This window comes from Tupaia chinensis, unplaced genomic scaffold (genome assembly GCF_000334495.1).
Source record: "Tupaia chinensis unplaced genomic scaffold, TupChi_1.0 Scaffold000318_1, whole genome shotgun sequence".
In the NCBI taxonomy this organism is placed as follows: domain Eukaryota; kingdom Metazoa; phylum Chordata; class Mammalia; order Scandentia; family Tupaiidae; genus Tupaia; species Tupaia belangeri.
The window spans coordinates 847,886-869,475 of NW_006159811.1; the positions used below are offsets into that span (position 1 = coordinate 847,886).

Consider the following 21,590-nt stretch of genomic DNA (forward strand, 5'->3'; position numbering starts at 1 on the left):
ATTTGCCTGTCTTCCCCTCCCTTCCAAACCCTGTGGTTACCAGGGATTGGAGGAGAGAGGCACATGGGCAATTTCTGTTTCTATGAGTTTTGACTACTTTAACTCGTGTAAGTGGAATCATGCAGTCTTTGTCTTTTTGTGATGGCTAATTTCACTTACAGTAACTGAATTCGGGGTTCCCCCATGTTGTGGATGACAAGATTTCCTCCTTTTTAAAGACTGCATAATAATCTATTGTATATATATGCCATATATTCTTTTTCTCTGGAGAGGTTTTTGCTATAAGGTGCGTGCATACACTAGAACCAGCAGTTGGCATAATGGCTATGTCACTGGACTCCCATGTAGTCAACTGCAATTGGAGTCCCGGACCCGGTGGCTTAAACTCATGCTAGGCGTGTGTGCATGAGTTTAACCCAAGATCCCGAGAGGAGAATGGAGGAGAAGGGATTGTGGTGTGGCCATCTCCCCCGGGGGTGATTTCTCCCTTTCTGTCTTTCTATTTCTTTCTATCTTTCTGGCGAGCGCATGTGCCCTATAGTGAACAACAAAAAAAAACTGTACACAGATTTCTAATTTTAGGGCAACAGGGCTAGACAGTGGCACATAAGAAAAACGCAACCTTCAACGAGGCTCACCCACATGGGAAGGACCTGGGTTTGCATCCAGAGACTTCCCTGAATCTGCCCATGATCTGAAGTTGGCCAAGACTGGGGGTGGATTGAGCATCACGATCCTGTTGGGAGTTCTGTTTCTCATGCTTATGGAGGAGATAAACCTTTAAAACAATTTTTTTGGCACCAAAATAAATTCATAGTGTAAGTCCCTTTTTTCACAAATTTTAAAAAGTCCTCTCATGTAAAGTGCTAAGGACATCCGATTGGAAGAGATGACATTTGCCAGGGCTTTGGGAAACTAATAGTATACAGGGTGTAGAAAGTAATGAAAAAAAGTGGCTGAGAAATTGTCACACACATGGGGCACAGGAGTAGCATTGGAAGGTGGCTTATGTCCTGGCCACCACTCCTTCTCTTAAGAGGTGTACGGTAAGCGTGTTTTTGTCCTCATCCTTGTAGTTGAAATTGATTGTGTTTGTTTGTCCTTTCATAGTTTGGTGGCAAACTGGTTACCTTTGAGAATGTCAAAGCACAGTCTCAGCAGGGAGCTGACCAGCAGCAGCAGGTCTTCATCAGTCAGGTTGTAACAGAGAAGGAGTTCCTCCTCCGGTCCGATCAGCTTCAGCAGGTTGTGCAGTCACACGGATTTATCAGCTACTGCCAGAAAAAAATTGACACTTCACAGACCGAGTTTGAGAAAAATGTGTGGTCCTTTTTGAAGGTACAGTTGGTATTTAACACCATTTTATTTCATTATCTGCAAATTTCACTGTTCCCATTATGTTCAATGTCTGTTTTTCTATCAAAGAAGTTAGAAAAGTGATTTCAGGAGTTTATGATGCAATTAACAAAATCTTTTAAAGAGGGTATGACCTAACTTACTCAAGAGTTATTTTTAAATTAGGATGTAGAACTTGTTATAACAAAAACATAGACTATTTATTATCCATCATAGATCCACTTAGGGGAAAGGGAAGAAGAGAGAAAAGAATAGGGGAGAGAAGGTGGAGGCATTTCTCATCCTTCCTTTAAGAAAAGTTAGAGGAAAAAGATCCTTTCACTGAGTTGAGTTTTTTCTTTTTTTTTTTTTTTTAAGAGGTTTTTGCTATAGGGCGCGAGCGCTTGCCAGATAGACAGAGACAGAGATACAGAAAGCAAGAAGTCACCCCCCAAGGGGGGATGGCCACACCACATTCCCTTCTCCTCCGTTCTCCTCTCGGGATCTTGGGCACGCACGCACTCGCGCCTGGCATGAGTTTTAAGCCACGGGGTCCGGGACACGAACCACGGTCGACTACGTGGGAGTCCAGCGACATAGCCATCATGCTAACTGCTGGTCCCTGAGTCGAGTTTTTGACAACCCAATAGTAAAGAAATTTCCAGACGGGTTATTTTGCTTCTACCAGAATGTCTATTTCTTGAGTGCTGATGTTTCCAAGGAAAAGATATCTCAACTACAGCAAGGTAAAGTTATAGAATTTTTCTATTTTGTAGTTAAGTATTAATTTGGGGAAAGAATTTTAGGACATAGAGTTGTCCACATAGTGCAAATTTTGCATTTATATAAACGTTGAACATAATTTAGTTGCATTTACAAAATTTTAGTTCAAAATGAAGCTTTATTAAACCAGGATAAATAATTATAAATATATTTATTTTTAGAACAGTAATTAAAAAAAATGTCTTTAGGTTCTTTGGGGTTTTTTAGGGGGGGTTCTTTGTAAATGTGAATCTTCAGGATGATACAGTAGAGATTTTTAATAATTATACTTAGTATTTGATCATTTCTTATAAGAATATAAGCCTTTTTAAAAGTATTCAATGGCTTTTTGTTTGAAGAATGTATCTTTTTAAAGGTAAACTTTGAAGATGATTCTCGTGGAAGATACCTTGAACTGCTAGGATACAGAAAAGAAGATCTAGGAAAGAAGGTAAATTTTGGGAAAAGTTTAATGACTGTGCTTACAAAAATTGTTAATATATTGTACTCTTTTTATACAATTTTACAGGGATTGTCTCAATTTGATCAGTAGACGTTTAAGAATTTGTGTTTAGTTGTTAAAGTTTTGAATACATATTGTTAAATGTAAAAGTTTACATTTTACTTAGGTTTAGAAACTGCGGAAAGCCCTTTAACCTAAGCTTTTTGGAAATAATTGAGCATTAGAAGATATAACACAGTGAGCCTTGAACACTGGAAGTAACACCGGGATTTTCTTTCTTTTTTTTTTTTTTTTTTTGAATGTGGTAAGCCCTGTGGGAATGTCCAGCACTTTAACCACCATGCCACCTGCTGGTCCCCATCATGTGTATTTTCTACCAACTTCTTTTTTTTTTTATTTATTTTTTTTTTTGAGAGGTGTTTGCTATAGGGCACATGCGCTCACCAGAGAGAGACAGAGAGATAGAAAGCGAGAAATCACTCCCCAGAGGGCATGGCCATGCCGCAATCCCTTCTCCTCTATTCTCTTGGGGTCTTGGGCACACACTCATACATGCCTGGCGTGAGTTTAAGCCACTGGGTCTGGGACTCAAACCGTGGTCGTCTACATGGGAGTTCAGCAACATAGCCATTACGCTAACTGTTCCCAACACTGGGATTTTCATAGGGTATAATAACAGGGGGGACTGTGTGGGAAAAGAGAGAGAGGTGAACTATTAGAGGTTTCCCTAGGCTCACTACAATTTAAGTAATAAAAAAATAAGGTACTATTTCAGGCTATTGCAGTTTCCTATATTAGCCGTGTTTGTGCTTTTAGCACACAATTCCTGAACTGTATATTAAGTTGGTCTATCTAACGAGTAATTAGTAAGTATGAAGGGACTTCAGAAGTTGGTGGGTGGGGCCAGCAGATAGCGTGATGGCTACATCGTTGGACTCTCATGTAGTTGACTGCAGTTCAAGTCCCGGACCCAGTGGCTTAAACTCACGCTGGGCGCAGGTGCGTGCTTGCCCAAGATACTGAGAGGAGAATGGAGGAGAAGGGATTGTAGTGTGGCCATATCCCCGGGGGATGATTTCTCACTTTCTGCTTCTCTGTCTCTCTCTTTCTGGCGAGCACACAAAATATTGAAATTTATGCACAAATTTTTCATAATACATGTTTTCCATGAACTTTCTGAAGGTCTCTTATATTCTGAACCTGAATAAACAGAAAGTGCAAGTGAATTGTTTAGTAGTTTAACTTTCACTAAATTTTCCTTTTTTTTTTTTACGAACCACGGTCGACTACGTGGGAGTCCAGCGACATAGCCATCATGCTAACTGCTGGTCCCTGAGTCGAGTTTTTGACAACCCAATAGTAAAGAAATTTCCAGACGGGTTATTTTGCTTCTACCAGAATGTCTATTTCTTGAGTGCTGATGTTTCCAAGGAAAAGATATCTCAACTACAGCAAGGTAAAGTTATAGAATTTTTCTATTTTGTAGTTAAGTATTAATTTGGGGAAAGAATTTTAGGACATAGAGTTGTCCACATAGTGCAAATTTTGCATTTATATAAACGTTGAACATAATTTAGTTGCATTTACAAAATTTTAGTTCAAAATGAAGCTTTATTAAACCAGGATAAATAATTATAAATATATTTATTTTTAGAACAGTAATTAAAAAAAATGTCTTTAGGTTCTTTGGGGTTTTTTAGGGGGGGTTCTTTGTAAATGTGAATCTTCAGGATGATACAGTAGAGATTTTTAATAATTATACTTAGTATTTGATCATTTCTTATAAGAATATAAGCCTTTTTAAAAGTATTCAATGGCTTTTTGTTTGAAGAATGTATCTTTTTAAAGGTAAACTTTGAAGATGATTCTCGTGGAAGATACCTTGAACTTCTAGGATACAGAAAAGAAGATCTAGGAAAGAAGGTAAATTTTGGGAAAAGTTTAATGACTGTGCTTACAAAAATTGTTAATATATTGTACTCTTTTTATACAATTTTACAGGGATTGTCTCAATTTGATCAGTAGACGTTTAAGAATTTGTGTTTAGTTGTTAAAGTTTTGAATACATATTGTTAAATGTAAAAGTTTACATTTTACTTACAGAGAGAGAGATAAAGTGAGAAGCAAGCCACTGGGTCTAGGACTTGAATGTGGTAAGCCCTGTGGGAATGTCCAGCACTTTAACCACCATGCCACCTGCTGGTCCCCATCATGTGTATTTTCTACCAACTTCTTTTTTTTTTTATTTATTTTTTTTTTTGAGAGGTGTTTGCTATAGGGCACATGCGCTCACCAGAGAGAGACAGAGAGATAGAAAGCGAGAAATCACTCCCCAGAGGGCATGGCCATGCCGCAATCCCTTCTCCTCTATTCTCTTGGGGTCTTGGGCACACACTCATACATGCCTGGCGTGAGTTTAAGCCACTGGGTCTGGGACTCAAACCGTGGTCGTCTACATGGGAGTTCAGCAACATAGCCATTACGCTAACTGTTCCCAACACTGGGATTTTCATAGGGTATAATAACAGGGGGGACTGTGTGGGAAAAGAGAGAGAGGTGAACTATTAGAGGTTTCCCTAGGCTCACTACAATTTAAGTAATAAAAAAATAAGGTACTATTTCAGGCTATTGCAGTTTCCTATATTAGCCGTGTTTGTGCTTTTAGCACACAATTCCTGAACTGTATATTAAGTTGGTCTATCTAACGAGTAATTAGTAAGTATGAAGGGACTTCAGAAGTTGGTGGGTGGGGCCAGCAGATAGCGTGATGGCTACATCGTTGGACTCTCATGTAGTTGACTGCAGTTCAAGTCCCGGACCCAGTGGCTTAAACTCACGCTGGGCGCAGGTGCGTGCTTGCCCAAGATACTGAGAGGAGAATGGAGGAGAAGGGATTGTAGTGTGGCCATATCCCCGGGGGATGATTTCTCACTTTCTGCTTCTCTGTCTCTCTCTTTCTGGCGAGCACACAAAATATTGAAATTTATGCACAAATTTTTCATAATACATGTTTTCCATGAACTTTCTGAAGGTCTCTTATATTCTGAACCTGAATAAACAGAAAGTGCAAGTGAATTGTTTAGTAGTTTAACTTTCACTAAATTTTCCTTTTTTTTTTTTAGATTTTTGCCATAGGGTGCATGTACTTGCCTGAGAAAGACAGAGAAGGAGTGAAAGAAAAAGGAAAAATAAGAAATCTCTCCCCAAGAGGGATGGCCACGCCACAGTCCCTTCACTTTCCTCAGGATTTTGAACACACACCCATGCTCCCAGCGTGTTTTTCAAGCTACGAATTTGGGACTTGAACTGCAGAGTTGGCCCTGTGGGATCCAGTGCCTTAACCACTGTGCCACCTGCTTCCCCAAAATATTTTATTTTAAAAATACAGCCAGTGGACCAACAGGTGACATGGTGGTTAAAGGCACTGGACTCCCTGATGGCCAAGTGCAGTTCAAGTCCTGGACTGGGTGGCTTGCTTTCTCTCTCTCTCTCTCTCTGTGTGTGTGTGTGTGTGTGTCTGTCTGTTCGAGTTCTGGTCAAATTGAGAAATAGTGATCATAAATAAATGAATAAATTAATCAATCAGAAAAAAAATGCAGCCAGCAAATGGTGCTGTGGTTGGTCACTGGACTCCCACATGGCTAACCACAATTCGAGTTCCAAATCTGGCAGCTTGCTTTCTCACTTTCTCTCTCTCTCTGTGAATGTCTCTCTGTCTGGTGAGCACACAAAACTGTAGCAGATTTAAAAAATAATAATGATAAATAAGATTGATTCTTTTTTTAAAAAAGGGAAATCATACTGCATTTTTGTAATGTTCTGCTCAAAGAAGGACCTAATTATTATTCCATAATGTTGATGTTGATGTCCACATTAATAACAGTACAAACATCATGATTTTGGAAACCTCGAGACAATATTTTTAAGTTTTCTGGCTGTTTAACCCTTTGTCATTCTTTGGAAATGATAAACACTTTGTATTGCATTGCAGGGTTATTGTGTACATAGTATAGGTTGTATCCCACACTTTATAGGCACACATGGAAGATTAGTCTCCTTTAATGTCAGACAGACATGGGATCACATCACTGCCACACTGCTTAATAGTTGTGTGTCACTGTTCACTCTCTGAGAGTTGTAATGTTCAACTTTATTTTTAGTGTAAACTTACTGATGCTATAACCTTTTTATGTTTCCTGGAGACCTATATGAAAGTGTTACTGTATTCTTGATAGCAAAAAAATTAGTAAATAGAATTCGATTGTAAGATACTTTTAATAGCAGTTCTTTCCACAGTGAGTATCTGACAAAAACAATTTTATTTAAAGCAAAGTGGAAGAAAACATACTCATTTTAAGGTTAGTTTTGTGATTGAACAGTGAAGTAGGATGGCATCTGAGCACTAGAAGTCCAGCGTGAATGAAACTGGAATCACTGAGAGCCCAGTTCTGCACAGATTCTGTTCCTCTCCTAAGCATACTGTCCTTGATGTGAACTTTTGTGACTTTCTGCCAATGAGAATGGAGTAAAAGAAATGCATTTACTGTGTGTCCTGAAATAGAGTTCCATTTAGTAGGTAAGCTGTTACTTTTATTTCAGATTGCTTTGGCCTTGAACAAAGTGGATGGAGCTGATATGGTAAGAAGGCCTTTAAAAATAGCTATCTCTAAATTTTGGTTAGGTCATCACAAAGAAGGAAATGTAAATTATAAAATTTGTTTTGTTTTATGCTTCGCAATGTAAAAATAAATGCTGATCTAGATATTTTAAAGTTAGTCATCTTGAAAGAGCATTCAGTTTAGCTGGTAGAGCATTCCTTTTTCTTGACATATTTAAATTTTATAAGAGGGAGAAATAGAATCTTAGGACACTCAGATACTTGATAGAGCATTTTTGCTGGGGGACTTTTGGTAAGGAAGAATGGGGAGGTGTTAGCTCTGATTACTCTTTGCTTTTCCTCTAATGGTGTTTCTAAATAAATTTACTCAATGTTACTTCTTATGATTAAACTAGCTCTAAATGTTGTTGGTTGGGGCTTTTGTCTTCTCTTTTTACTAATAGCCTTTTAATGCCACTTTCTTCCACTTCCTCTGTGATTGTTTTGTGTACCAAAGGCTCTTAAAGACTCTGACCACGTAGCACAGAGTGATGGGGAAGAGAGCCCTGCTGCTGAAGAGCAGCTCTTGGGAGAGGTACTTCTTTTTCTTTCATATTATATTGGACGAATCTGTGATATTTGTATATGTCACATTGAAATATGGAAAAAATGTTGACTGCTTGTTGCAAAATAGTTTGAGTATAACATTTTCTTAGAGATATTAAGGATCAGAATCTATTTACCAAGACTGACGAAAGTGTTACCTCTGAACTCTTTAGTTCTCTGACTTAGCTTCTGAAATATGAGGTTTAAAATAACAGTTGAAGGGCCAGGAGGTGGTGTGGTGGTTAAGACTCTGGACTCCCACATGGCTGATTGCCATTTGAGTCCTGGACCTGGCAGCTTGAAAATCATGCCAGACACATGTGTGCGCATGCCCAAAACTCTTGGAGGAGAACTGAAGGATTTCAACATGGCCATTCCCCGGGGGCGTGACTTCTCACTTTCCTGCAAGTGCACATGCCCCATGGCAAAAACGAAAATAAAATTAACATGTGAAATGAACTTAATTTGGTCAGATGGCTGTCAGGATGTTATACTGAAAAGAAATTTTATTTAGCAGTCCACATTGCATTACATGTAAAGTTAATGTTTTTTCTTATCACATTAATATTTAGTTAGGGACCATAGTCAGTGGCATAGCCCTGTGCAGTAGTCCTGAACTTGGAGTCCAGTAAAAGAATATTTCACTAAACTAAGCTGATAGCTATGATACACTATAAATGTGACCTGAGTTGTAGTTGATCATTTTTGTAACTAATTAAAAGAGTCTTTGAACACAAATTTGTATCATTAATTTTTTTCTTTTTAATTTTCTGTGTCTTTTTTTAACCACTTATATATAACTCTATAATTTACTTTTCTTGCTTTCTAATTTTATTTCATCTTGGAAAATGAATAAAAAGTTCTTGTTTCTCATCTTCAACTTTTTTATTGTTCTTTGTGATCTGGGTGTAATCTGACAGTGGAATGTTTTATATAATTTTTTACTAAGTATTAAAAATAATTTATCCACAAATATAGACTATTATAAGATGATTAGTAAAAAAAAAAAAAAAAAAAAAAGTTTCCTTACAAGCCGATCTCCTAGCATTTATTTATGAAGGGAATAAAAGATATGGATAAAATCTACTTAAAGTTTGAACTAATTTTGGGACTATCTAGACAGAATTGGATACATAATGAAATGTATTTTTATTAACTATGTATTAACAAATAGATGATGCAGTGCTATACCCTGCACCAAAATTTCCCAGATCCAAAATTTGCCCCTTATTTTGAGTGTTAAATGCTTCCATTCAGATCTATAGGTAATACCAGCACAAAAGATATTTATTTCATGTGAGAGGGTTGTGTTTTTCTTTAAAATTTTTTCTAATCTTTTTGTTTTGTTATCTTTAAAATGTTTTGGCATAAAATAAGAAGCATTTAAAGTTATTTGCTGCAGCTGGCAGGTGGCATGGTGGTTAAAGGCACTGGATTCCCATATGGGGGACCACAGTTCCAATCTCTTTCTCTCTCTCTGTCTCTCTCTGATCAAATTTAAAAATAATAACAAATGGAATTAATAAATAAAAACTAGTTCTTTAAATAAATAAGGTTATTTGATAGAAGAGTGCCTTTATTATATTTCTTTTCCTCAAAAGAAAGAATTTTATTTATTTATTTATTTATTGTTAAGATTTTTGTCATAGGGCACATGTGCTCACTAGAGAGAGGCAGAGAAAGAAAGAGAGAAAGTGAGAAATCACCCCCTCCTCCAGGAGGACAGCTACATTGCCATCCCTTCTCTGCCATTTTCTCTTAGGATTTTAGGCATGCACGCATACACATGGGCCTGGTGTGATATTTTTTTTTTTTTTTTTTGCTTTGTGGCACGGGCGCGCCAGAAAGATAGAAAGAGACAGAGACAGGAAGAGAGAAATCACCCTCCAGGGGGGATGGCCACACCACAATCCCTTCTCCTCCATTCTCCTCTCCGGATCTTGGGCATGCACGCACCCAGCGTGAGTTTAACTCACCAGATCCGGGCCTTAATCACGATCGACTACATGGGAGTTCAGCAACATAGCCATTACGCTAACTGCTGGTCCCATGCCTGGTGTGATTTTCACACTGCCAGATCCAGGACTCAAAATTGTGATGAGCCATGTGGAAATCTAGTACTTTAACCACAATGCCATGGCACCCCTGAATTTATTTTTAATCAACCTTGTAGCTAATCTCAGAATTAACTATAATATATAGAATTAGCTATTATATATAACAGAATTCTATATATTTTTGCCAAACTGATCTCCTGTTCCAGGCATGACTAATTTTTTTAAAGGATTACTTAATTTTTTAAAAAATTTATTCATCTATTTCAAGTTGACCAGAGAGGGGACAGAGTGAGTGAGAGAGAGACAAAGTGAGAAAATAAGCCACCAGGTCCAGGACACGAACTATCGATAGCCTTGTGGGAGTCCAGCACCCTTAACCACCACACCACCTGCCAGCTCCAGTATGACTAATTTCAGAAAACGTGAAATACAGGAGCCAGCAGGTGGCGTGGTGGCTAAAGGTTCTGGACTCCCACACCAGTTAGTGTAATAGCTAACTGTGACTCAAATCCTGGACCTGGTGGCGTGCTTTCTCTCTCTCTCTCTCTCTCTCTCTCTCTCTCTGATTAAACTGGAAAAAAAATAATAAATACAGTTAAGATAAAAAACGTTAAAAGAAAACGTGAAATATATGATTACTTGGAGTAAATTAATATATAATCTGTATATATTTCTTTTAAGCTAAGGACACCAAGTGAATTTTTTCATGATTTTTAAAATAAAAAATTATTATTATAACCAAACCTAGTGGACAGGAGTTATAACTTGTATAGAAGTTGAGTTATTTTAAAATATAAATACAGTGTATTTAAAACACGTGTATTTTGCATATTTCAAGCCTCTCCTCATTGAAGTATCTAAGAAGAAAAAGATTGTTCATCTTCAGTAATAACTTCTGAGGTACTAGTAATAAATATGCATACTTCACTTTGTTCACCATTCCTGATGACCTTGGATTTTATTCATGATTGCATAGTGGGAGTTAATATATAAGGAAGTCCCAGATCTTCGTGTAAATCTGGATCTAAGAATCCTCTGGAGTAACCTAGCTTGTTGTATAGTCACTAGTGAATGATCATATGTAAATTTTATTTTGCCAGTAAATTGTTTCATTTTCATTCTGGCTAAATTGCTACCTTTTCTGTCTCTTCAGCATATTAAAGAGGAAAAAACATCCGAATTTCTACCCTTACCTGGAGGAACATTTAATATCTCCATTAGTGGGGGTAAGTACCTGTTGGTTTTGATTTCTGATTTTTCTTTTTTAACCATTTAAAATACTTCCTAAGTTAGAATGTGCTGCCACGGGTGGTGGGGGGTTAGAAACTCAGTTATCATTTAGTATATATAATCAAAACCTTGGGAAGAGTGGTATGTTCCGGCAGCTAAGATAACTAAGTGACCTTTACTAACCTAGTTTAAACAGTCTGAAAAGTACTTTTTAACATGTATCTCAGTGTATCTCCAGAGATCGTATCCATAAATTCTAATAGCCTGTGTTAAAAATTACTTCCCAGCAATCAGAAATTAGCATTGAGTTTTCTATTTGTATGTGTAATAATTGCTATGTGTAGTTTTGTTGATGTTCCAGAAAACTCTGAGTTGGGTGTTTTATTTCCTCGTTGCAGATATTGATGGTTTAATTACTCAGGCTTTGCTGACGGGTAATTTTGAGAGTGCCGTTGACCTTTGTTTACATGATAATCGCATGGCTGATGCCATCATACTGGCCATAGCAGGTGGACAAGAACTCTTGGCTCGAACTCAGAAAAAATATTTTGCAAAATCCCAAAGCAAAATTACCAGGGTATGTTATTTTTAAAATAACAGTATGCTTATCTTTCTGATTACAAAACAAGTACCTCTTATTATAAATAATTGGAATGCAGGAAACAATAAAAATAACTCATTTGTAATTTTTTTTTTTTTTTTTGAGAGGCTTTTGTTATAGGGCACGTGCGCTCGCCAGAAAGGCAGACAGACAGACAGAAAGTGAGAAATCACTCCACAGAGGGGATGGCCATGCCACAGTCCCTTCCCCTCCATTCTCCTCTCAGGATCTTGGGCACACACGCACATGCACCTGGCGTGAGTTTAAGCTGCCAGGTCCGAGACTCAAACTGAAGTTGACTACTACTTGGGAGTCCAGCGATATAGCCATTACACTAACTGCTAGTCCCTACTCATTTGTAATTGTTCAACTTGGAAATAACTGCTGGCAGTTTGGTGTGATTATCCCAGTTTTGTTTTCATATATAGTATTAAAAATTAAGAATTTTGTGTCAGCTGGTGGTGTGGTTGAGGTGGCTGGATCCTGTCACATAGCCCTACTATGTGGTTTGAGTCCCAGACCCAGTGGCATCAAAAACATGCCAGGTTCTTATGCAGTGCATGCATGCCCCAAATCCAAAAATGAGGAATGCAAGAGAAAGGATTGTGAAAGGAGTGGTTTCTCACTTTCCTCCTCTCTCTCTCTCTCTCTCTTTTTCATGAGCACCCATACCCTCAAGCAACTCTTTTCTTTTTAATTTTTTTTTAATCTGCATGTGCTTACTACAGAAAGAGAAAGGAGGAAGCACCTTCTCCCAGTGGGGCCGGGTCATGCTGCAGTCCCTTCTCCACTTCTCCATCCTGTTAGGGTTGGGGACATCAACACACATGTTTTTCAAGGTGTCAGGGCCAGAACTTGAACTGCATGCTTCACCATGTGGAATCTGGCTGCCTTAACCACAAAGCCATGGAGCCAGCTCCCTCTCCAAATATATTTTTTTATTATTGTAGAAAGGTTTAACAGAAAATATTAAAGGTAAAAATTTATAGTCTGGTATATATCTTTTCATACTTCTTTCTATGTATGTATAAAACTTATTTGTTATTTAACTTTATTTATTACTATTATTATTATTGTTATTGTTATTTGTTTTAATTTGACCAGAGAAAGACAGAGAGAGAGAAAGTGAGAAAGCAGGCTGCAAGGTCTGAAACTCAAACCGTGGTCAGCCATGTGGGAGTCCAACATCTTTAACCACCATGCCATCTACTGGCCCTGTATAAAACTTTTTAGCAGAAGCACAATCATATATGGATGTATGTGTATGTGCCTGTGTTTATAGATTTTATTGCTTAAAATATAAGCATTTTGTGGGGACCAGCAGGTAGCGTGGTGGTTAAGACTCTGGACACTCGCACATGGCTGATCACGGTTCGAAACCTGGACCAGGTGACTTGCTTTCTGTCTGTCTCTTTCTCTGCCACTCCCCCCACCCCGCTCCTCCATGTGTGTGTGTATATCTCTTTCTGGTCAAATTAAAAAAGAAATAAATGAATAAAATTAAATGAATAATTCTTTAAAAAAATATATATATAAGCATTTTCTCACATCATTATGGATTCTTACAAAAACATTTAGTTGTTCCATAATATTTTATGGTCAGGATTTATTATTTTCTGTATTTATAGATGAATAGGTAGTTTTCAACATTTCCTAATACAGATAAGTACCCTTGTTTATAAAATAATAGACACCTTATAATTAGAGGAACTTCTGGCACAGAGGTCTGGACATCTTTAAGCCTCCTGCTTGATGTTATTTTCTATATTATAAAAAAGTAATTTTTACAGAAATTACTTTCTATAAAGGTTGTGTGGGGGCCAGCAGGTGGCCTGGTGGTTAAAGCACTGGATTCCCACATGGCCAACCACAGTTTGAGTCTCAGACCCAGCAGCTTCAATATCCCTCCAGGCATATGTGTGTGCGTGCCCAAACTCCAAGGAGGAGAATAGGGAAGGGATTGCAGTGTGACCATCCTCCCTGGGGGATGATTTCTCACTGTCTCTTTCTCTCTCTGTTTCTCTCCAGCAAGTGTATGCTCCCTATGGCAAAAACCATAAAAAATAAATAAGTAAAAAGTGTATCAGTGTGGAGTCCCACCAGCACTGGTCAGTCTCCCCAGCTTTATCTCCTGTCACCCTCTTCTCTTGTCTCTTAGATATACTGGCTTCCTGTCATTTCCTCTTCTTCTCCATGTCCCTTTCTTCCCAGGACTTTGCACCAAATGTTTCCTTGGTCTGGGATGATCTGAAATGCTTTTTTTTTTTTTAGTTTTTGCTATAAGACACTTGCACTTGCCAGAAAAGAGAGGAGGCGAGAAATCCATCACCTGGGGGAGAAGGTAGTAGGGATGGCCACGTTGCAATCCCTTCTCCTTGATGCTCCTCTCATGATCTTGGGTGCGCGTGTGCACACACACACACCGTGTTTTTCAAGCTGCTGGGTCTAGGACTCAAGGTGCACTTGACCATGTGGGATCCAGCTGCCTTAACCATCACGCCACCAGCTGGCCCATTTTCTCCTTCGCGATGTCATTAATTCCTGCTTGTCCTGCAGATCACATCCGAAGTTAGGCATTCAGGCAGTGATTCCTGATCATTGAGACCACATCACCCTGTTAAATGCTCTGATAGCACCCTATGCTATTCCTTCTCAGCACCTTATAAAATACGTTGGTATGATTTCCTTTCCTTTCCTTTCCTTTCCTTTCCTTTCCTTTCCTTTCCTTTCTTTAAGGAAAAATAATACCATCTTTGATGTCATTTGGATCAAGAATATATTGTGCTTTGCTCCTGCTTTATTTGGCATGAAATGCTGTGAGTGGTAGTTTTGAAAGATATGATTGATTAGCCGGGGTTAATTTTTATTAATATACTAAAGACTTAATTGTTTTGGTTTTCCTTTCCCAAGCTCATCACTGCAGTAGTGATGAAAAACTGGAAAGAAATTGTCGAGTCTTGCGATCTTAAAAATTGGAGAGAGGCTTTAGCTGCAGTTTTGACTTACGCTAAACCAGATGAATTTTCAGCCCTTTGTGGTAAGAAACAAGCTATTTAACTATAATAACGTATATGGTGTTGTGTATTATAAATAAAACTAATGACAGCTTTTATTAGAAATTTCTGTTAACTACTAATCAGAGATAAGATGAAGTTCTCATTCAAATGTTTTTTTCAGGATTATTAAGTAACAGTACTTCTCTGTACCTATTCATTATTTTAAAAAATTACTTTATAGTGATTTTGGTTTCAGAAAGACTAGAGTTAGAATCTTACTTTACCACTTATTATAGCTGTATGACTTAGAAAAAGTTACTTTCTGGGACCAGCTGTTAGCGTAATGGCTATGTTGCTGGACTGCCATGTAGTTAACCGCAGTTTGAGTCCCGAACCCGGTAGCTTAAACTCACGCCAGGCACTTGTGCATGTGTGCTCAAGATCCCGAGAGGAAAATGGAGGAGAAGAGATTGCGGTGTGAACATCCCCCCGGGTGTGATTTCTCGCTTTCTGTCTCTCTGTCTCTCTCTGTCTTTTTGGTGAGCGCAATGCGCCCTGTAGCAAAAAAAAAAAAAGAAAAGAAAAAGTTACTTTCTAAGCCTCATATTTATCTGTAAAATGCCATATAAGCATCTCTTACCTAATAAAATTAGCTGTGATAAAATTAACAATTATAACATTTGAGTATAAATGCCTATTTATAGGCCACTACCAAACTTTCAACTAAGGAATAAGTAGTATTTGTAAAATGAGAAGCTTGAGGCTGTTAGCATAAGAACAAACAACTGTTTAATACTTTGAATATTATGGGACCAGCACTTGGCGTAATGGCTATGTCACTGGACTCCCATGTAGTCGACCACAATTCGAGTCCCAGATCCACTGGCTTAAAACTCATGCCAGCCGTGTGTGTGGGTGCATGCCCAAGAGGAGAATGGAGGAAAAGAGATTGCGGTGTGGCCATCACCCCTAGGGGGTGATTTCTCACTTTCTGTCTGTCTGTCTCTGTCTTTCTGGCGAGCACAATGCACCCTGTTAAAAAAACCTCTCCAAAAAAAAAAATTATAAGACAATGACTGTCTTTATAAAGAATTATAGTAGACCTAGATACCATTGATAAGTCTATTCCAAATAAAACTATTAGTTTTTTTCTTATTTATGTATCATTCCTATTTATTGTTTTTCCTATGGTAACTAATAGAAATCAGTTCTATAGCTGGATATAAAATCTTGTGAGATCGTTTATCATATGTAATCTGCTCACCCACTTCCATTCTTTTTTTCTTTTTTTTTTTTTTGAGATGTTTTTGCTAGAGGGCATGTGTGCTCGCCAGAAAGACAGAGAGAGACAGAGAGATAGAAAGCGAGAAATCACCCCTCAGGGGGGATGGCCACACTGCAATCCCTTCTCCTCCATTCTCCTCTTGGGATCTTGGGCATGCACGCACATGCGCCTGGCGTGAGTTTAAGCCGCCGGGTCTAGGACTTGAACCGCGGTCGACTACGTGGGAGTCCAGCAACATAGCCATTACGCCAACTGCTGGTCCCCCCACTTCCATTCTTGTAACTAGTTTTTTCTGAACGTTTAGAGTGATTTTGCTTCTCCTTGCTAGTGATTGGTTGTGAAATTTAATCTATGACCGAAAGTATTATTAAGCTGCTAATGACCTCATATACAGATTGCCTTGGTCATAATCTTATTTGATGTTTCTCTTGATTTCTAGATCTTTTGGGAACCAGGCTCGAAAGTGAAGGAGATAGCATCCTGCAGACGCAGGCATGCCTCTGCTATATTTGCGCAGGGAATGTAGAGAAACTAGTTGCATGTTGGACTAAAGCTCAAGATGGGAGCAACCCATTGTCCCTTCAGGTCTGTATCTTTGAAACAAAGGTCGTTATTTTTTAGTGTTGTCCTTTCCCTTACTTATGATCAAGTTATATTCTACAAATTGATTTGTTCCAGAAGCTCATCATGTTCACAGTACTGTTTACATGTTACAGATGTGCTTGCTGGATAGTTGTAAGTGTTTACTGTTATCTTTCAAGAAGCAAACTCTGAGATGATAGGATTGCAGCTGTTTTGTAAGATCAGTCTTGAGATTTTACAGTTTTTTGGGGAAAGCAGTTGACAAGAAGTATGGAAACAGCCCTTCGGGATTATGTCTTTTCCTCATGCTCCTCCCTGCCTCCAGTGTCCCTGTAATCCTTGGGCAAAAGAAAGAAGCAGTGCAGGTGAAGGAGGGTAGGCACGCCCAGTACCAACAAGAATCTTTATGTTCAAGGGGAAATAAAAGTAAGAGGTAAACAGAATGCCATGTAGCACCAATGCCCAAGTAAAAAATATGGGGACTGTTCTCAGGCACTGAACAACTATACATTTAGATGTTTTTCTAAGCATTTGTTCAGCTGAGTCTTACGGTGTTTCAATACTTCTTTTTCTCTCTGGAAAGAGATTTTCTTAGTAGGTCATTGTTTAAAGATCACTCTTTCGAACTAAAAATTAAATAGGAATCAAGTCTTACCTTCTGAGTACTTCTGAGAGAAGAATACTGTTTCACACTTCTGGATTTGTGTACTTGAAGAGGGCAGATAGGCAGCATATTCTGATGCTTTCTACCTGAAGCATAGCTCCTCACTGCTGAAAGAATTGGTGCGGAAGAACAGCATGAGGAACTTTGAGTAAATAGCAAGCCTGGGGTCAGCCTCATGGCCTGGTGGGTAAAGGCGCTGGATCCCATATAGCCAAGCACACAGTTTGATTCCCAGCACATTGAAAAATATGCTAGGTGCACGTGTGTTGTCTAAATCCCGACAGAATGGAGAGTTGGAGAAGGGGTTGCACCATGACCACACCTCATTGGAGGGATGCTTTCTCCCTGCTCTGTCTCTGTCTCTCATGAGTGCACGAGCCTTCTCGCAAATTAAACATTTATATATGTATATAGAAATTTGTATTTAAATATATGTATACTAGGTAAATATGTTTCTAGGTTGTATGCTTTTGTATATGAGTCACCTGTTACACTTCAAAAACTTTATAGAAATGTATGTTATGAAAAAACTGCCGGACCAGCAGTTAGCGTAATGGCTATGTCGCTGGACTCCCATGTAGTTGACCACGGTTCACGTCCCGGACCCGATGGCTTAAAACTCATGCCGGGTGCGTGTGCGTGCATGCCCAAGATCCCTAGAGGAGAACGGAGGAGAAGGGATTGCGGTGTGGCCATCCCCCCCGGGGGGTGATTTCTCGCTTTCTGTCTCTCTGTCTCTGTCTGTATGTCTGGCGAGCACATGCGCCCTATAGCAAAAACATCTCAAAAAAAAAAAAATACTGCATGGCTTTCTTTCTTTTTATTTTTTTTGAGATCAAAATAAATTTGTATTTTAATTATTTTTTTCCCACAAACTTTTGGGAATTCCCTCATAATACTATTTTTATAGGATAAGTGGTACAATATTTTCACTGGTAGTTCCTTGTGTACCTGCTAGAACACGATTTCTGCCTTCAGACGTCTGCCTGTCACTTACACTGTGGGATATTTGCCTATTCAGCTCACTAGACAAGTGTTTGGCAGTTTCAGGAGGTTTAAAAGATACGTCATATCCATAAATAAGAGACCTTCCTCATCCTTACAACAACTCTATACATTTCTGAAAGGGATAAATAGGTACCGTGCTTTTGGTAGGTTCTGGCAATCTTAGTAACTTCCTTTTCCCGCTTCCTCCCATACAGATGGCCTTGTCTATTTCTGTTCACTCTGTCTTATTTTTCTCATTTAGGATTTGATCGAGAAAGTTGTCATCCTGAGAAAAGCTGTACAACTCACCCAGGCCATGGATGCCAATTCCGTAGGGGTGCTTTTGGCTGAGAAGATGAGTCAGTATGCCAGTTTGTTGGCAGCCCAGGGCAGTATTGCTGCAGCCTTGGCTTTTCTTCCGGACAACACTAACCAGGTAATTAGAACTGATCATTTTCTTTCTCTCTGTCTCTGTCTGTATGTCTGGCGAGCACATGCGCCCTATAGCAAAAACATCTCAAAAAAAAAAAAATACTGCATGGCTTTCTTTCTTTTTATTTTTTTTGAGATCAAAATAAATTTGTATTTTAATTATTTTTTTCCCACAAACTTTTGGGAATTCCCTCATAATACTATTTTTATAGGATAAGTGGTACAATATTTTCACTGGTAGTTCCTTGTGTACCTGCTAGAACACGATTTCTGCCTTCAGACGTCTGCCTGTCACTTACACTGTGGGATATTTGCCTATTCAGCTCACTAGACAAGTGTTTGGCAGTTTCAGGAGGTTTAAAAGATACGTCATATCCATAAATAAGAGACCTTCCTCATCCTTACAACAACTCTATACATTTCTGAAAGGGATAAATAGGTACCGTGCTTTTGGTAGGTTCTGGCAATCTTAGTAACTTCCTTTTCCCGCTTCCTCCCATACAGATGGCCTTGTCTATTTCTGTTCACTCTGTCTTATTTTTCTCATTTAGGATTTGATCGAGAAAGTTGTCATCCTGAGAAAAGCTGTACAACTCACCCAGGCCATGGATGCCAATTCCGTAGGGGTGCTTTTGGCTGAGAAGATGAGTCAGTATGCCAGTTTGTTGGCAGCCCAGGGCAGTATTGCTGCAGCCTTGGCTTTTCTTCCGGACAACACTAACCAGGTAATTAGAACTGATCATTTTTCTTCTTCTTTTTTTAGTATATGGGTAAAGTGAGACTAGTAGATAGCACTTGATATTAGACACACACATGCTAGTAGGTGGAATGTTTTGGAGCAGTTCAATCTCTATCATCTAACTGTAGGTAGGTAACTGTTACTGACAGTTCTCCAAGGATCATTTTAGGTACACCTAAGCTGGGTCAGAGAAACGGTGCTCTTTAGTGTGATAGATCCTTCATACTGATGGGCCTAGTATTTTAGGAGGATGTGTGGGAGAAAGTTCTACTTTTTTTTTTTTTTTTAGTTGATTTACTTAGTTGTTTGATGAGTAAGAAAGAGATAGGCAGCACCCCTAAAAGGGTCTCAATGGCAGGATCCACCCCCAGCCTTCAGCCAGCCCCAGATCATGGGTAAGCACATGTCCAGTGTTGTTGGGGGAGGTTTCTGGATTTGAAGTGGGAATCTTTTCACATGGGATTGCTTCACAAGGCATGTGCTTTACAGCTGTACCCCCTTCAGGCCTCACTCCATATTTCTAAACCTAAGTGCAATTTATTTTCTCTTTAACGTAAGATTCTTTTAGGGATCCTTTATGTTAAAAAGCTATAAATTTTGGACTGGCAGGTGGTTTGGTAGGTTGGGGTGCCGGACTCCCACATGGCCAACTGCAGTTCAAGTCCTGGACCTGGTGGTTTCCTTTCTCTCTCTCTTTTTCACTCTCACTCTATCATTCTGTCCCTCTCTGGTCAAATTAATATGAATGAATGAGTTAATTCTAAAAAAGACAAAGGCTATAAATTTGAGTCCAGCAGATGGCATAGAGGTTAAGGCACTGGATTCCACATGGCCAGCTGTACAGTTTGAGTCCTGGACCCAGCAGCTTGAAAATCAGTCCAGGCTCATGTGCATGCCCAAAATCCTGAGAGGAGAATGGAGGAGAAGGGATTGTGTTGGGGCCATCCCCCTGGAGGATAATTTATCACTTCACTCTTTTTCTCCAGTGAGAAAAAATGCGTCCAATGGCAAAAATTTTTTAAAAAAAAGAAAGAAAAAGAAGCTATAAGTATTCATTTTAATCACATGGAGTTGTTAGAGTTAAAAATCTTCTAATTTCTACCTGTGCCACCCTAGTTAATAGTCAAGAAATTTATTCCATATGCCATTTTAATCTGATACAGTCTGTGGGGCTTTTTTTTTTTTTTTTTAAGTATTCAAGGCAGAAGGAACTGCTTTGTTTTCCTAATTTGTCCTTATATGGCATCTAATGAAACTCACACCTTTTCATGACAGTTACTTCAGTTCAGTTCATTTCAACAAGCTTGCCCTCAGAAAGCATGGCTTTAGGCAGGTAACCAGAGAGTGGCGAGGGCTTTGCCAGAGGGGGCTGTGCTGTGGGCACAGAATGGAGTGTGAGCAGGATCGTGGGGTTTGAGGCAGCTTTTTCACAAGTAGGATACTGCATTCTGTGTCTGATAGCTTGCTTTTGAGCCTTGCAGGTGTTTTCTTGCCTTTATATTTTTTGTTATTAACTCTGTTCTGTTTTTGATGGATTTTTTTGTCAATTATTTTCAATATTTTGTCTGTTAAAAAGAATATGTAAATGTGAAGGGACCAGCAGTTAGAGTAATGGCTATGTCGCTGGACTCCCATGTAGTCAGTGTGGTTCGCATCCCGGACCCAGTGGCTTGAAACTTACACTGGGCACATGTGCATGTGTGCCCAAGATCCCGAGAGGAAAATGGAGGAGAAGGGATTGCAGTGTGGCCATCCCCCCAGGGGGTGATTTCTTACTTTCTATCTCTTTTTCTGTCTCTGTCTGTCTGCTGAGCTCACGTGCCCTATAGCAAAAACCTCTTAAAAAAAAAAATAAAAAAGGAATATGTAAATGCTCCAGCCCTGTGGAGGTAGGACTCTCTGGCTGTTTTTGTGTACACTTTGCTAAACGGTCCGGTTCCTGTTTTTCTAAATTGCTACAAGGAATGTTAGAATAGAAACAGTCATCTTCTGTGTGGTGACTTTGGCATAATAGTTTTTAAGACTTCTTACTTAATAAAGCATCATTAAATTGAGATACAGCATACAACCTTTTATGTTAAGACTGACTTAGATTAGGTTAGATTGTCTAGACCTAGGATTGAACTTTTTTTCTTTTTTAATTTTATTTAACTAATTAATTTATTTTAATGTGGCCAGAGAGGGACAGAGTAAGAGAGAGAGAAAGAGAGAGAGGAAAAGTGAGAAAGCAAGCCTCCAGGCTGAGGACTTGAAC

At 38.8% G+C, this 21,590-nt stretch overlaps 1 protein-coding gene across 26 annotated transcripts in view; it reads left to right on the forward strand.

Annotated features, from left to right (window-relative positions):
• Window positions 1-21,590, forward strand: part of SEC31A (SEC31 homolog A, COPII component) — a 98,446-nt gene that overhangs the window by 43,970 nt on the left and 32,886 nt on the right. For 17 of the 26 annotated variants that reach the window (XM_027773031.1, XM_027773029.1, XM_027773028.1 and 14 more), the window contains 9 exons: window positions 1,111-1,338; window positions 4,409-4,483; window positions 7,160-7,198; window positions 7,675-7,752; window positions 10,974-11,046; window positions 11,449-11,627; window positions 14,562-14,688; window positions 16,372-16,517; window positions 18,428-18,601. In XM_027773031.1, the coding sequence (XP_027628832.1) occupies window positions 1,111-1,338; window positions 4,409-4,483; window positions 7,160-7,198; window positions 7,675-7,752; window positions 10,974-11,046; window positions 11,449-11,627; window positions 14,562-14,688; window positions 16,372-16,517; window positions 18,428-18,601 (1,119 nt within the window). Of the gene's footprint in view, window positions 1-1,110; window positions 1,339-2,473; window positions 2,549-4,408; window positions 4,484-7,159; window positions 7,199-7,674; window positions 7,753-10,973; window positions 11,047-11,448; window positions 11,628-14,561; window positions 14,689-16,371; window positions 16,518-18,427; window positions 18,602-21,590 lie in introns of all 26 variants that reach the window. The other 9 variants (XM_006151411.2, XM_006151423.2, XM_006151424.2 and 6 more) reach the window with 4 other exon arrangements.